At 43.4% G+C, this 11,218-nt stretch overlaps 4 protein-coding genes across 4 annotated transcripts; 1 reads left to right on the forward strand and 3 right to left on the reverse strand.

Moving 5' to 3' along the window:
* Positions 1 to 2,099: 2,099 nt before the first annotated feature.
* Positions 2,100 to 4,394, reverse strand: FOMMEDRAFT_112872 (FAD/NAD-binding domain-containing protein; the record flags this gene model as incomplete). Its single annotated transcript, XM_007270047.1, has 10 exons — positions 4,053 to 4,394; positions 3,881 to 4,001; positions 3,617 to 3,825; positions 3,496 to 3,567; positions 3,060 to 3,439; positions 2,992 to 3,009; positions 2,765 to 2,938; positions 2,606 to 2,695; positions 2,501 to 2,551; positions 2,100 to 2,444 (listed from the first exon to the last, which is right to left on the reverse strand). Exons 2-10 carry the CDS (start codon positions 3,913 to 3,915, stop codon positions 2,100 to 2,102), a joined length of 1,374 nt encoding a protein of 457 aa, XP_007270109.1. The 5' UTR covers positions 3,916 to 4,001; positions 4,053 to 4,394.
* A 530-nt stretch (positions 4,395 to 4,924) lies between these two features.
* FOMMEDRAFT_93112 (uncharacterized protein) lies at positions 4,925 to 5,713 on the reverse strand (the record flags this gene model as incomplete). The annotated part of the gene is made up of 2 exons (XM_007269865.1): positions 4,925 to 5,481; positions 5,608 to 5,713. The coding sequence occupies 2 exons, from the start codon at positions 5,711 to 5,713 to the stop codon at positions 4,925 to 4,927; spliced, it is 663 nt and encodes a 220-aa protein (XP_007269927.1).
* A 1,464-nt stretch (positions 5,714 to 7,177) lies between these two features.
* On the forward strand, positions 7,178 to 9,369 carry FOMMEDRAFT_22878 (uncharacterized protein). The gene is made up of 7 exons (XM_007269774.1): positions 7,178 to 7,210; positions 7,268 to 7,819; positions 7,870 to 8,485; positions 8,549 to 8,654; positions 8,708 to 8,955; positions 9,024 to 9,049; positions 9,113 to 9,369. The coding sequence occupies exons 2-7, from the start codon at positions 7,360 to 7,362 to the stop codon at positions 9,283 to 9,285; spliced, it is 1,629 nt and encodes a 542-aa protein (XP_007269836.1). The 5' UTR covers positions 7,178 to 7,210; positions 7,268 to 7,359; the 3' UTR covers positions 9,286 to 9,369.
* A 190-nt stretch (positions 9,370 to 9,559) lies between these two features.
* FOMMEDRAFT_160266 (uncharacterized protein) lies at positions 9,560 to 10,352 on the reverse strand (the record flags this gene model as incomplete). Its single annotated transcript, XM_007270048.1, has 7 exons — positions 9,560 to 9,633; positions 9,688 to 9,782; positions 9,852 to 9,961; positions 10,018 to 10,076; positions 10,136 to 10,148; positions 10,209 to 10,319; positions 10,347 to 10,352. The coding sequence occupies 7 exons, from the start codon at positions 10,350 to 10,352 to the stop codon at positions 9,560 to 9,562; spliced, it is 468 nt and encodes a 155-aa protein (XP_007270110.1).
* Between the last annotated feature and the right edge of the window lie 866 nt (positions 10,353 to 11,218).

Consider the following 11,218-nt stretch of genomic DNA (forward strand, 5'->3'; position numbering starts at 1 on the left):
ATTGTACAATCAGTTTTAGGGCCAGGAAAACTCATATACATATAGTTGCTAATGTCTGGTCCCAGACCCAGCAGACTCAGTCTGGACACAGGACTGGACCTGAGGACTGGTCCTCTACAGTCCAGTCCTCATAGGTCCAAGGGGGGTCCAGTCCTGTGTCCATCAAATTGAGAAATTTCCTAGACTAATAAACCAGTCCAGACTCAGACTGGACTCTGGACTTGAATGTTTTGTGTGATTGTTTGTAGTATAGAATTATTTGTAGTACATATTCTGACATCCATTTTACTTTTCAGTCTCTTTGATTACAACTTTGATTTCCTTCTTGTCTAACATTTCTCTAGTGCTGGGAGCAGTATTGTGAACTTGCAAACCTTTAACAGAGAAGCTATGACTGTTCTGGATGATTGTAAGGATTTTGTACATTGTGATCTTTGTTTGTACAATGTATTCAGAGCTGGGAGTTGTAAAAACTGGTAGCAAATGAGTACATTTGATATACAAAGCCAGATCAGGCCTGAGCATATATTTAAATATTTCCTCTGGATTGCTGTCCTTTAAGACAGGACTTGTTAATACTAAAAGGCAAAACTGCTTACTGCCTGAAACATTTGAATCCATAGAAATCTTAAAGACTTATTACAAGGGGCTTCATAATTAGTTATATTATCTATGTACTTAGATACAAAAAATAATGTGCTGATGCCTCTCAAATTGTTCTCTCAAGTCTAGTCATGGACAGTCCAAAACCAGACTAGAACTTGGGTCCAGTCCAGTAACTGTCCACATAGGTCCAGTCCACAGTCTGGGACACTCCCAGACTGCAATTTTGGTCCAGTCCTGAGTCCAGGTGAAGTACACCCAGACCAGACCAGGACTGGACTTTAGCAACTATACATATACATGAAATATAGGGAAAACTCACATATTGTGTTGTATCTTACTCAATTTTTGCTCATTTTACTTCATTTTTTCTGGAATATGAAAGATACTTCAAAAGTATAATTTTTACAACTTAGATCATGTAATTTGGTTAAGTATTAGTTGAGTTATGGTAGATTTTGTATTTGAGTGTACTTAGTGTGACGAAAATCACAAATCGCATGTGTGACAATATTTATGAAAACAACAGTAAATAGGTAATGAACCGATCTCATGTAGCTGACAATGTGTGATCAATCACATGAACTTTGGTAATTGGATTTAATAGTTTCACAGATGCTGTATGTGATTGGATGATAATCCAAGAAATAGCGTTTAATTTGTTTAGAAGTTTAGAACACCCCCTGAAATACCTTCTGCTTCATTGACGTATGATATTATAATGTACTTATCTGCCAGGGCGTCAATTTCATAGTATAGATCCAACAATGACGAATCCTAGAGGTACAGTTCAAAACAGGAATTCATTTGAGTCAACAGTGTCTTCAATTTTTCTGTCAAGGATATCAAAATCATTTTGGACTGTAGTGTATTCAGAGACGGAATATGTGGCTCAAAACTGCAAGCTAATGAAGATGCATGAAAGAGTTCTTAGGAAGTAATGCTCAGCTTGTAGAAAATATTCAAGCATGTCTGGAATGGAAGTTCTCTTTCCAGCCTAGCCATGTCTTACAGTAATTCGTTTCATCAGATACGGTGTGCAATGCGGAAATTCCCTCTCAACAAGTGGAAGCAACGCTTCCTGTGAAGAGGTGAGCGCTTGATAAAATGAGCACTAAAAATTAAGGACAAAAAGTTAAGGCTAGAAGGAACATTGAAAAGTTGACGACTGAATTTGGCTTAGTATGACTATAAAACCTCAGTCGGTTTCTGTAGATGAATATTGATCGGAATTCTGGTATGATCGAGATTCATAAGGATCGAAGGATAAGTCATGTATAACGTCGTGTTGTCTTCGGAGATTCCACTGCTTATTTAGGTACCTTAAGCCTGTCAGCAGCAGAATGAATCAGCTGTCTGACTATTACACAAGTGGCAAATTTACTATTTATCCGACTATTGCAACATTTCCAGTGACGGTCTCAGGAATCAGGACCATGTAACATATATACACATCATACTATTTGACAAGACATTCTTCTTAATTATATAGCTACTTATAGCTTTGAAGCATTTCGACCAGATGTCTCAAACGCCTCTTTAAGCCTCCGTTTCGCTTCTTTCCACTCAACGTTTGGAAGCGAACTCCATTGAACCTCCCATTTCTTATATATTACTTGCGCTAATTTTTCCAACTCTACGTCATAGCCTGCACGAATGAGCGCTCCGTCGATGCCCTCAGGAAGGTTATTAAACTCGTAAAAGAATCCGGAGGTATGTGAGCGCTCAACGAAATGGTTTCCGAGAGGTCTACGGACGGCGTCGTATATGCGCAATACTGAAGCGAGATTTGACTGGTTCACGCCTGGTTGTGCAAGGAGTTGTCCGAGAATGAACGAATCCTAAGAGGTCGAGGTGTTTAGTATCGAGCGATGTCATCACGGTAAGCACGGATCACCTCAATGGCTTGGCCTGCTCCTGCGCCAAGGTGAGTCGTCATGGCGTGTGCCTGCACGATATGTTCGTAACGATTAAACTTGAGCTGATACACGGAAATACCCACCGCGTCTCCCAGTATTGCGATTAGGCCATCCACGTATGTTGGTAAGCCACGTATCTGGCTAATTGCCCATCGCTGTACCTTCTCGGAACACTTCATGCACATCGAATGTCCTTAGCACAGTCCGAGTTCGAGAAATTCGAGAGGGCCTTAAGTACGTACATTAAGGAGAGAATGGATCTCGGGCTCCCACCCCTTGTATTGGTCCAACATCTCTTGCTTCGTCACGTCGACTACGGCAGGTCCGTCGAATTGCTTTCCCTCTCCACCGGGAACCGTAATGAAAGCGACAATATTCACGAGCCTTCCTTGAGATATCGGATAGGATATAACATGCTTTACGAGAATGATGAGGTCGAGGACCGTGAGTATATAATGAATCAACGAACTTTGTCCTTTCCGCAATACTACTTCGCAATTCATTAATTGATCTTATTCACGAATATGAACAACGCACCATCATTGGAACTGAGGCAGCCTGATGACCAGGCACCGCTTGCAATAACTTGTTCGTTTCCACTAGCGCACGATAGCCGTACGTTCCCGACCATTCTGCCTGCACGAAGCGCTTCAACTGAGTTTTCCGGTCTTCTTCCTCTGCTCGATCCACCAATGATATGTACATTTTCATGCGCGTTGCGGACTTGATTCCATCCGCTCCTACCAACATATCCGACTCGAATGACGAACCATCCGTAAAGTGGAGAATCACAGAGTTGCTCTTTGTCGAATAAGATGCAAGCCGTTTGTTGAAGTGTGCGTGAAACATCGAGGGCGGGGGTAAATTGTCCATGAGGACTTTCAACATGTCGGCACGATGGAGGGTAATCGATCCATCTACTCCGATCGCACATACTGAGTGTCTGGATTGTTATAACCAAATTACCGCTTACAAGGTGTCATCATGCGAACGAAATTGAAGCCTTCTGTTTCTTGGTCGCTTTTCCTGAAACAAAGACTGGGTTCTTCGGGAATGTCAGTATACAGTCGGATGCGTGGACTGTTGCGACTTACTTATCTCATCGACGGGTGGCTCTACTGCCATTTTACCCAGAGTCTCATCGAGACCGAGCTCCTTCATGATGAACCATGTCCGCTTCCATACTGAAATGCCTGCGCCGATTTCGGTGAACTGAGGCAATGCTTCAAACAAATCGATCTTGACATCCTTGCAGTGCTTGCCAATAATGACGGCGAGAGATAGCCCACCGATTCCTCCTCCACTAAGTGAGAAAGGTTAAGCAAACAGTATCTGAGAGACGTTAGAGCAAGATGTACCAGATAGCTATGCGAAATCTAGGCTGATCATCCATCTAAGCGCTAGAACTCGTAATGATAGATAAGAAGAGAGCGAGACGGGTTGCAAACTCAGCAAAGCAAGACGCCGTCTCATCATTATCTATGTGCTAAGTAAGAAGGATAGCTATAGATGACGAAGAGGCACACGGACTGAATACTTCGAATCCTAGTACGTGTTCTTCTCATCTGGGCTAAAGATATCCTGCCCGTTTGTCGGAGAAAGGTGGACATGCATATATCCTCTTCCTCAAGCCAAAGAACTGAAAACGACAATACATAAACATCACCAGTATAAGCGTTCCAATTGGTTGACGAGTACAGGGTCCTGGTCGAGAAACTCAGAGAGTGGTCAACGCAGTGCCAGTTCTTTTGGTGGAGAAAATTAACGAAGCAGCCAAGCAAAACACAGAATTTAAGCGATCGCGTAATGAGATCGGTCATTTCGCTAAGAGCTTCGATTACATTGCATTCATAGCCGATCAACGGTGGAAGGCCGAAATGACGGTCTATTCAACTTCATTGACGGAGTCATGGGATGACTACCGATAGCAGATGCCATTTACTCGTGGACCCTTGGGGATGATTTGTATATGCAGGACGAGAGGAGGTCAAGACTCGAGTTGTCAACAATCCGAATCTACAAGGCGTCCACACGGCATCAATCAATCGGCTTTCCTTACGTGGATGAAATAATGTCACGTGCCACCGCCAAAGTAAACCAAATACACTTACAAATACGCTTACGTCCTAACTGTCATACATGGCTCGTTCATCTATTGGACCCCCAAGGTGGCTCAAACAGACACAGTAGCGCATCGAAGGGTTTGCTTGCTTTAAATGTGAAGCTTATAAAGATTAAAAGTGTGTCTGAAACCGAGCCTGTGCTTCTTACTTTTTCTTCAGACAAGTAAATTAAAATCAACGATGCGGTGCGTACATTTTATCCCAAGTCTACATGAATTCATTTACAAAAATTTTCTCTTAAACCAGCCCAGCCGAATTTTCCAATTACATTATATTAATTCAGGCATATTTCTCGGCAAGTGGGTTTCTCGCGTCGTCGAATTCCAGTACCGTACGCAGGAGTGCGTGGTCGTTCGCTAGATCAGACTCGTCATCCTCGTCTCCCATTCCTAGTCTGGCCGTCTCTTCCTTTTCCATGTACGCCGCCACAGCGGCAGCGGTGAATACCTTCTCCTTCTTCAACACATCTTCCGGATCCCAAACCAGATCAGACAGTGGGAGGCTGCCGTCCTCAAGAGATTGAGCCAGGACCGCGAGGTAGGTGTAGTCGCTGTCATCCCAGTCGGAGATCTTGGGGACGGGTATATTTTCATGGACGACAGAAGCCAGCGCGTTGAAGATAAAGCGAGTTGCCTTGTCCTTATTTCTTGATTGCTTCGGAAGCGCGAGCCCCCCAGTCCGACCCTGGGTACTCGACAAGTATTTCTCTGCTCTCGAATTGAGATGTTGTAGTTGTGTCGTGTAAGCTGTAAGCGTCATTTCGCTAACCGGCTCGATGCTATAATGCCCTCCGTGATCATTCCTGGCGACGAGCTGCGTGCCAAAGGAGGTAGTGCCTTTCAGAATCCACATCGTATTGTCGTTCCAATTAGTTGTCCTGTAGGTGAACGTCGATATGCCACCCGTCCCTGTCGTTTAGCGGACATTAGTCAATGTAAGTGGAGAAGTAGACTGAGACTTACCGGGCTTAACTAGTCCATTTGCAACTGGAATATCAATGCCCTCCCGTGCGTTCTCGAATCCAGGGGATATCGTCGTTCCCGACAGATAGAGGTCTGGACGAGACATGGTACGGCAGCCTAATTGATTCCTGCTGGGCCTCTAATTCACTTTAATAGGCTGACTAATACTCATAATGGGATATTTATCTTTCTAAGACAGCTTGTTGGAGACCATAAAGCTGGCTGTAAGTGGTCTGAACGCGTGCTTCGATACAGTCCGTTGCAGGATATGTATGCCTCCCGTGCGTGCAAATGTGCAAGTTTGGCAATGACGTATACAAGTACATTGGGGCAAACAAAGGAGATAATCCATTGTCTATCATTGAGAATTCCGACAAAAAGGTAACGACCGTACGCCATATTACCATGCAGTAGATACTCGATTTTCTCGCAGTTAGTTTTCCATGTTAAAAATGTTTTTCTGTGACTAAGGGAGATAGGATAGTGTCCGTTGTACCTTGTGGTTCATCCTCGTTGATCGCTCCAACAGATACAACCCTGTTAGCCAAATACTACCAGGTAATTCTTATTGTTTCTTCAACTGGACTAATTTTTCTTTCAGTAGTGAATAGACACTGACAAGTTCCACACAGAATCAGACAGCTTTAGAGGTCTGAAGCCAGTCTCGCTGTTTGGCGTGAGCTGTCTCAGGAGCTGCACAGTACGCTTAGCCACTTGACCGCGAAGAGCATTGCCTAGATCGGTTCACCTATAGTTAGACCGACGAGGACGGTCTTTCAAATTTCCAGAGGGCCAAAAATTTATCAAGGTACATGTATCTGGTGACTGACTGATTGCAGGAAGGTTCTATTCGTCGCTAAGCACTTCATTGCCTCTGAATGCTGAGAACGGAGGTGCACATGGACTCTGCTGGTATCAGAGTGTCCTTTTTGTGTCGAGTGCTTCCATGCATTGTACAGTCAGCTAATGTTGACATGGGTTGTACTTCTGTGTGGGACTATGCAATCGATACTGGGGATACAATTTGATTGCAGAATGCTTCTGTACTTAATTATGAATGTTGAACGTATGTGCTAAGTACAATGCACCAGGTGTCTGCAAGCGACCTATACAGATGATGTCAGATAGTACTAGTAGCACTAGGGGGCAAATGTGACCTTAAGATTGAGTGATAGAGTACGAGTAGCGTTCGGCATCGGTTATTGTAATTTCCGACGACAAGCCGTGAGAAATTCATCTGAACCAGAACAGCATCCACCGTAAGCTTCCTAAGTTCTGTATCCTGTTTACCTCCTCCTTCTCGTTGACGAGTCTACTCGTGTTTACTAGCAAAAATAGCTCTGTTAGCTTCCATGAGTTGCAGTGCGTGCAATGACAATATAGCTCAAGAAGTGGCGGTATACAGCTCATCAATGAGGTTATCGTGGCTGACTAACTGCGGCTCCTGCTGGTTATCGTTCAGCAGAGAATAAATATGCGAGATGGTCGCAACTACACAAATAACAAGGAGAAGACATGGATCCTAACTGGCTGATTGGTATAAATAGAATAGAATTGCCAGGCACGAGCAGAATGATAAGCGTAGGGAAGAACGGGTTCCGGTGTGAGAGCTTATCATTTATGCATGTGCACCACCTCTGCTTATCACTCAAACACTTAGAGTCAATTCTTTTTTATGCTTCCTTCCGTGTCGCCCCGGTTATCCTTTCTTGCACGCCTACAACAACGGTAGTGCTGTAGGAGGCGATAGCCATGCCCTCGACAGCGCACATGGACAAGACGCTTGATGATTCCGAGAAGGGCTCCGCTCATGCTGCCATTGAAGTGAAAGAGGCCAATTTGGGCGCCCAAGGTATCAGGGTTCCTCACACTGGACCTCTTGCCAAACTTTGGAGAGCAGTCCTTTATGTAGACAAATTTGGTGTCGAAGTTCGCGGTATCGAGCGCGTCTATCCCGAAGATCGCTCAGCGCGCACAATCGCCGACCTTCTCGATGCGGCGACAATGTGGTTAGCAGCCAACTCGACTATCTCGACGTATTCCTTGGGCACTCTTGGTATAAGCGTATTCGAGCTTGGGTTGAAGGAGGCTTGTCTGACGATCTTGTTTTTCAACTTGCTCTCAACACTGCCTGTTGCATACTTTGCGGTTTTTGGGCCTAGACTTGGTTTGCGACAGATGACTATTACGCGGTTCTCCTTTGGGTACTACTGTGAGTACCATGTCACTCATTCTCGTTCTGCAGTGCTGACTTGCAACAAGTTGCGTTCTTTCCCGTTATTCTAAATATTATCGCCTGTATTGGCTGGTCGACTATCAACTCCATCGTCGGCGGACAGGCTCTGCGAGCCGTATCTGACTCGCATCAAATTCCAGAAGCAGCATCGATAGTCATTATAGCCATTCTCACGGCTATATTTGCGCTATTTGGTTACCGCTACGTCCACCTGTACGAACGTTATTCATGGATACCCATCGCGATTATCTTCCTCATCTCTCTTGGTTTATCTGCAAAGTATATGGACTCTGGTTCGTTTGCTGGTTCGGGCCCTGTTGAAGCAGGTAGCGTGCTTAGTTTTGGTGCGGCTATTGTTGGATTTGGCCTCGGATGGTCTAGTCTCGCTGCAGACTATACTGTGAATTTGCCTGAGGACGTAAACGCGAACGCCGTATTTTGGTTAACATACGCTGGATTGAACTTGCCGTGTATTTTGATTGAATGCCTTGGTGCTGCGACTGCAACGGTTGCTCGACAAGACTGGCAGGCACGTTTTGCAGAAGGAGGAGTTGGTGCATTGCTGGCAGCTACGCTTTCTCCTGCAGGAGGGTTTGGGAGGTTCTTGCAGGTGCTGCTAGCGTTGTCTATTGTTGGGAATAAGTGCGTCGATTTCTGATTCGGTAACAATTATAATTGAGCAGACATCTACGTCTCCTTTGTTAGCATCCCGAATATGTATTCTTTCGCGCTTACTTTCCAGGTTCTTGGGACCCAAGTCCAACGTATTCCACGGGTTTTTCTTGTCCTTATTGGGACGGTGATATACGTTGTGAGTCTCCCTTTTTACGGTCGTACATAACATAGCGACTTACTGTTCAACAGGTCCTTGCAATTGTTGGTGCATCGCACTTCGAAGCGTGGCTTGACACACTACTGGTTCTTCTCTCGTATTGGCTTGCAATCTTCTCTGCGATTCTTATTGAAGAGCATTTGATCTTTCGGAAAGGTCGATGGGCGAATTATAATCCTGATGATTATGATAAGCCCGAGCATTTGCCACTCGGATGTGCAGCTGCGTTTGCATCTGCGTGTGGAGTCATGGGTGCTGTACTCGGGATGGCCACAGAATGGTGAGTAACATGCCATCATTATTCCTGTAACACACTTCCAATCTGATGCCTGCCTTCTATTTTGCAAGGTATGTCGGTGTTCTCGGAAGGAAAAGTAAGCGTTTCGATTCGATTCTATGCCTTTTCTCCCGGAGTCTTACTAATATTAAATTTATAGTTGGTGACCCTGCGTTCGGCGGTGATATTGGGTTTGAGCTCAGCTGTGCGTTCAGTGCGACCACGTACCCCGTGGCGCGTGCTATTGAACGACGGTATGAGAGTCAACTGCGAATGCGAAATACGTCCAGCACTGCTGTAGAACAGACAGGAGGCGAAAAAAGAAGGCATTAGACACTTCTTGAAGTTTCTTTGTAATGACCAAGATGAGCTTTGAATGGTACAATAGAAGGATGAATGCTAGCGTCTGCGGGAAAAAAATCTGTAATCTTCTCCAAGCAAAAATCCTGCTGTTTACACGCGCATCTCAATTTAAGCTCTTATTTTTCTACTGGTAACAAATTCACTAGCGTGACAAGTTTTGCAAAATGACAAGCACCAGTACGTATGTCATCTTCATTCAAATCCATTCAAATTTAATCGCCTAGACTCCTCTTGTTGACATTTGTCACCCGAGAAGATAAGGATAAAGCACAGAATAATGGTCCACTTGCTTCACTTTTTCACCGTGCACAACAGTACCTGAAACAAAGTCTCTGGTCAGAAGGTATTGTTTCATACTGGGTGTTGTCTCACCAATCTCTCCTTCAGAGGTATAACCACAATGTATTCCGCCGTCAAACTCGGCTTTCACAATATACAAGGTTTTACCATCTTTATCCTTTCCTCCACTGTGCACAGATCAATGTTATATTCTAGTCAGCTTTAGTTATCATGGAACATTCTAAGTATGGGCTTACAGAATAGGTGGGTAATGCAAGATATCGAGAGTAAACTCCCCGTCTACCTCAACCCATTTCAGTCTCCTATCCGGGTCAGGGCATGTAAATACCTCGTAGTCCTTCTTCAACTGATACAATAACACTGAGATCGATTCCAATTTAAAAGTAGATATAAGCAGTATACCTGTGTCACTTTGTCTTCATGAGGTATCCAGGCCTGGTTATAGTTTGCCTCACCACGGTCTATAAAATAATGGCAGCATTTGTTAGATGTAAGAAAGATACGTCATGTAATGTATTACATGTTCCTCCATTCTATATCGATTACATACAGTTAGAAATGCGTGATATTAATATCCACTCTTATGTACATACCTCTAGTGTAGCTCTAGCAACATATACAACAGACAATGCGCCTTCACCAAGTTCGGGATCAGTTCCGGCTACGACTGCATTAGGAGGAATCCAATGCTCAAAAGCGGACACCTAAAAGAGCATGAGAATAGACCGTACTGACATCACGAAAAAGTCGCAACAAATGTAATTAATAATAGCAAATATAATATTATAATGTACTTATATATTAATTACAATTCAAAATTACAATTATACTTTGCTTGTAATTGAAATGTAACAACTGTATATAAATGTAATACTTATACAAGAATTGTATTATACTACGATTGTTTTTTGAAGCAAGTAATGTTACTACCAGTATTACTACAATATTATATGTGAGACACAAGTACTTAACTTTTATTGTAATATGTTAAAATTGTATATAATTTAAATACAACAGTAGCCAATTACTAATAAAGTTTATAACAGTTCTCTATTACTCTTGCAAGTGTTTTATAAGAGTTCGACTTTTGTTATATTACAGTGGAAGTATTACATTACTCTTGTAATATATAAGTCAGAGTGATTATACTCTTATAAAGTAAATAATTGGCTGAACAGCTGTTTATAATAAACTCATAAGTATCTCAAATACTAGCCAAAATACATGTACATTTATTCTCATCAGTCAACAGAGCATTTATAATAATAATATTTTAAATGTGATACTTTATGATATAAATTATCTGTGATTACGTAATCAAGGACTGAAGATTGAGAGCATATAATGACGCACTTGTCCTTGTCACTTCTTTACCTCTACCTCTACCATCTCTCCCAACCCTCTGCCCCCAACACTACGATGTTGCTTTTGTTCTCCCAGCACAGTCCTCTGCTTGCAAGCGTCCTCCAGCAGGCACTCTGCCTGCAACAACCTAGGCAATGAACATCACTACACTCGTCTCTCCAATCTGTTGTTGCAATGCCTGCGCTGAGCCTCATATCCTGTGACGACAAGACCCAGCTGGCTACACCGTCCTTCAGCG

Source organism: Fomitiporia mediterranea (assembly GCF_000271605.1).
Source record: "Fomitiporia mediterranea MF3/22 unplaced genomic scaffold FOMMEscaffold_11, whole genome shotgun sequence".
In the NCBI taxonomy this organism is placed as follows: Eukaryota; Fungi; Basidiomycota; class Agaricomycetes; order Hymenochaetales; family Hymenochaetaceae; genus Fomitiporia; species Fomitiporia mediterranea.

Bases quoted from the DNA above. Each gene is read 5' to 3' on its own strand.
- FOMMEDRAFT_22878 (XM_007269774.1), top strand. From the start codon at position 7,360: ATGCCCTCGACAGCGCACATGGACAAGACGCTTGATGATTCCGAGAAG. The intron at 7,820-7,869 runs GTGAGTACCATG...ACTTGCAACAAG, and splicing joins GTTCTCCTTTGGGTACTACT to TTGCGTTCTTTCCCGTTATT. The intron at 8,655-8,707 runs GTGAGTCTCCCT...ACTGTTCAACAG, and splicing joins TTGGGACGGTGATATACGTT to GTCCTTGCAATTGTTGGTGC.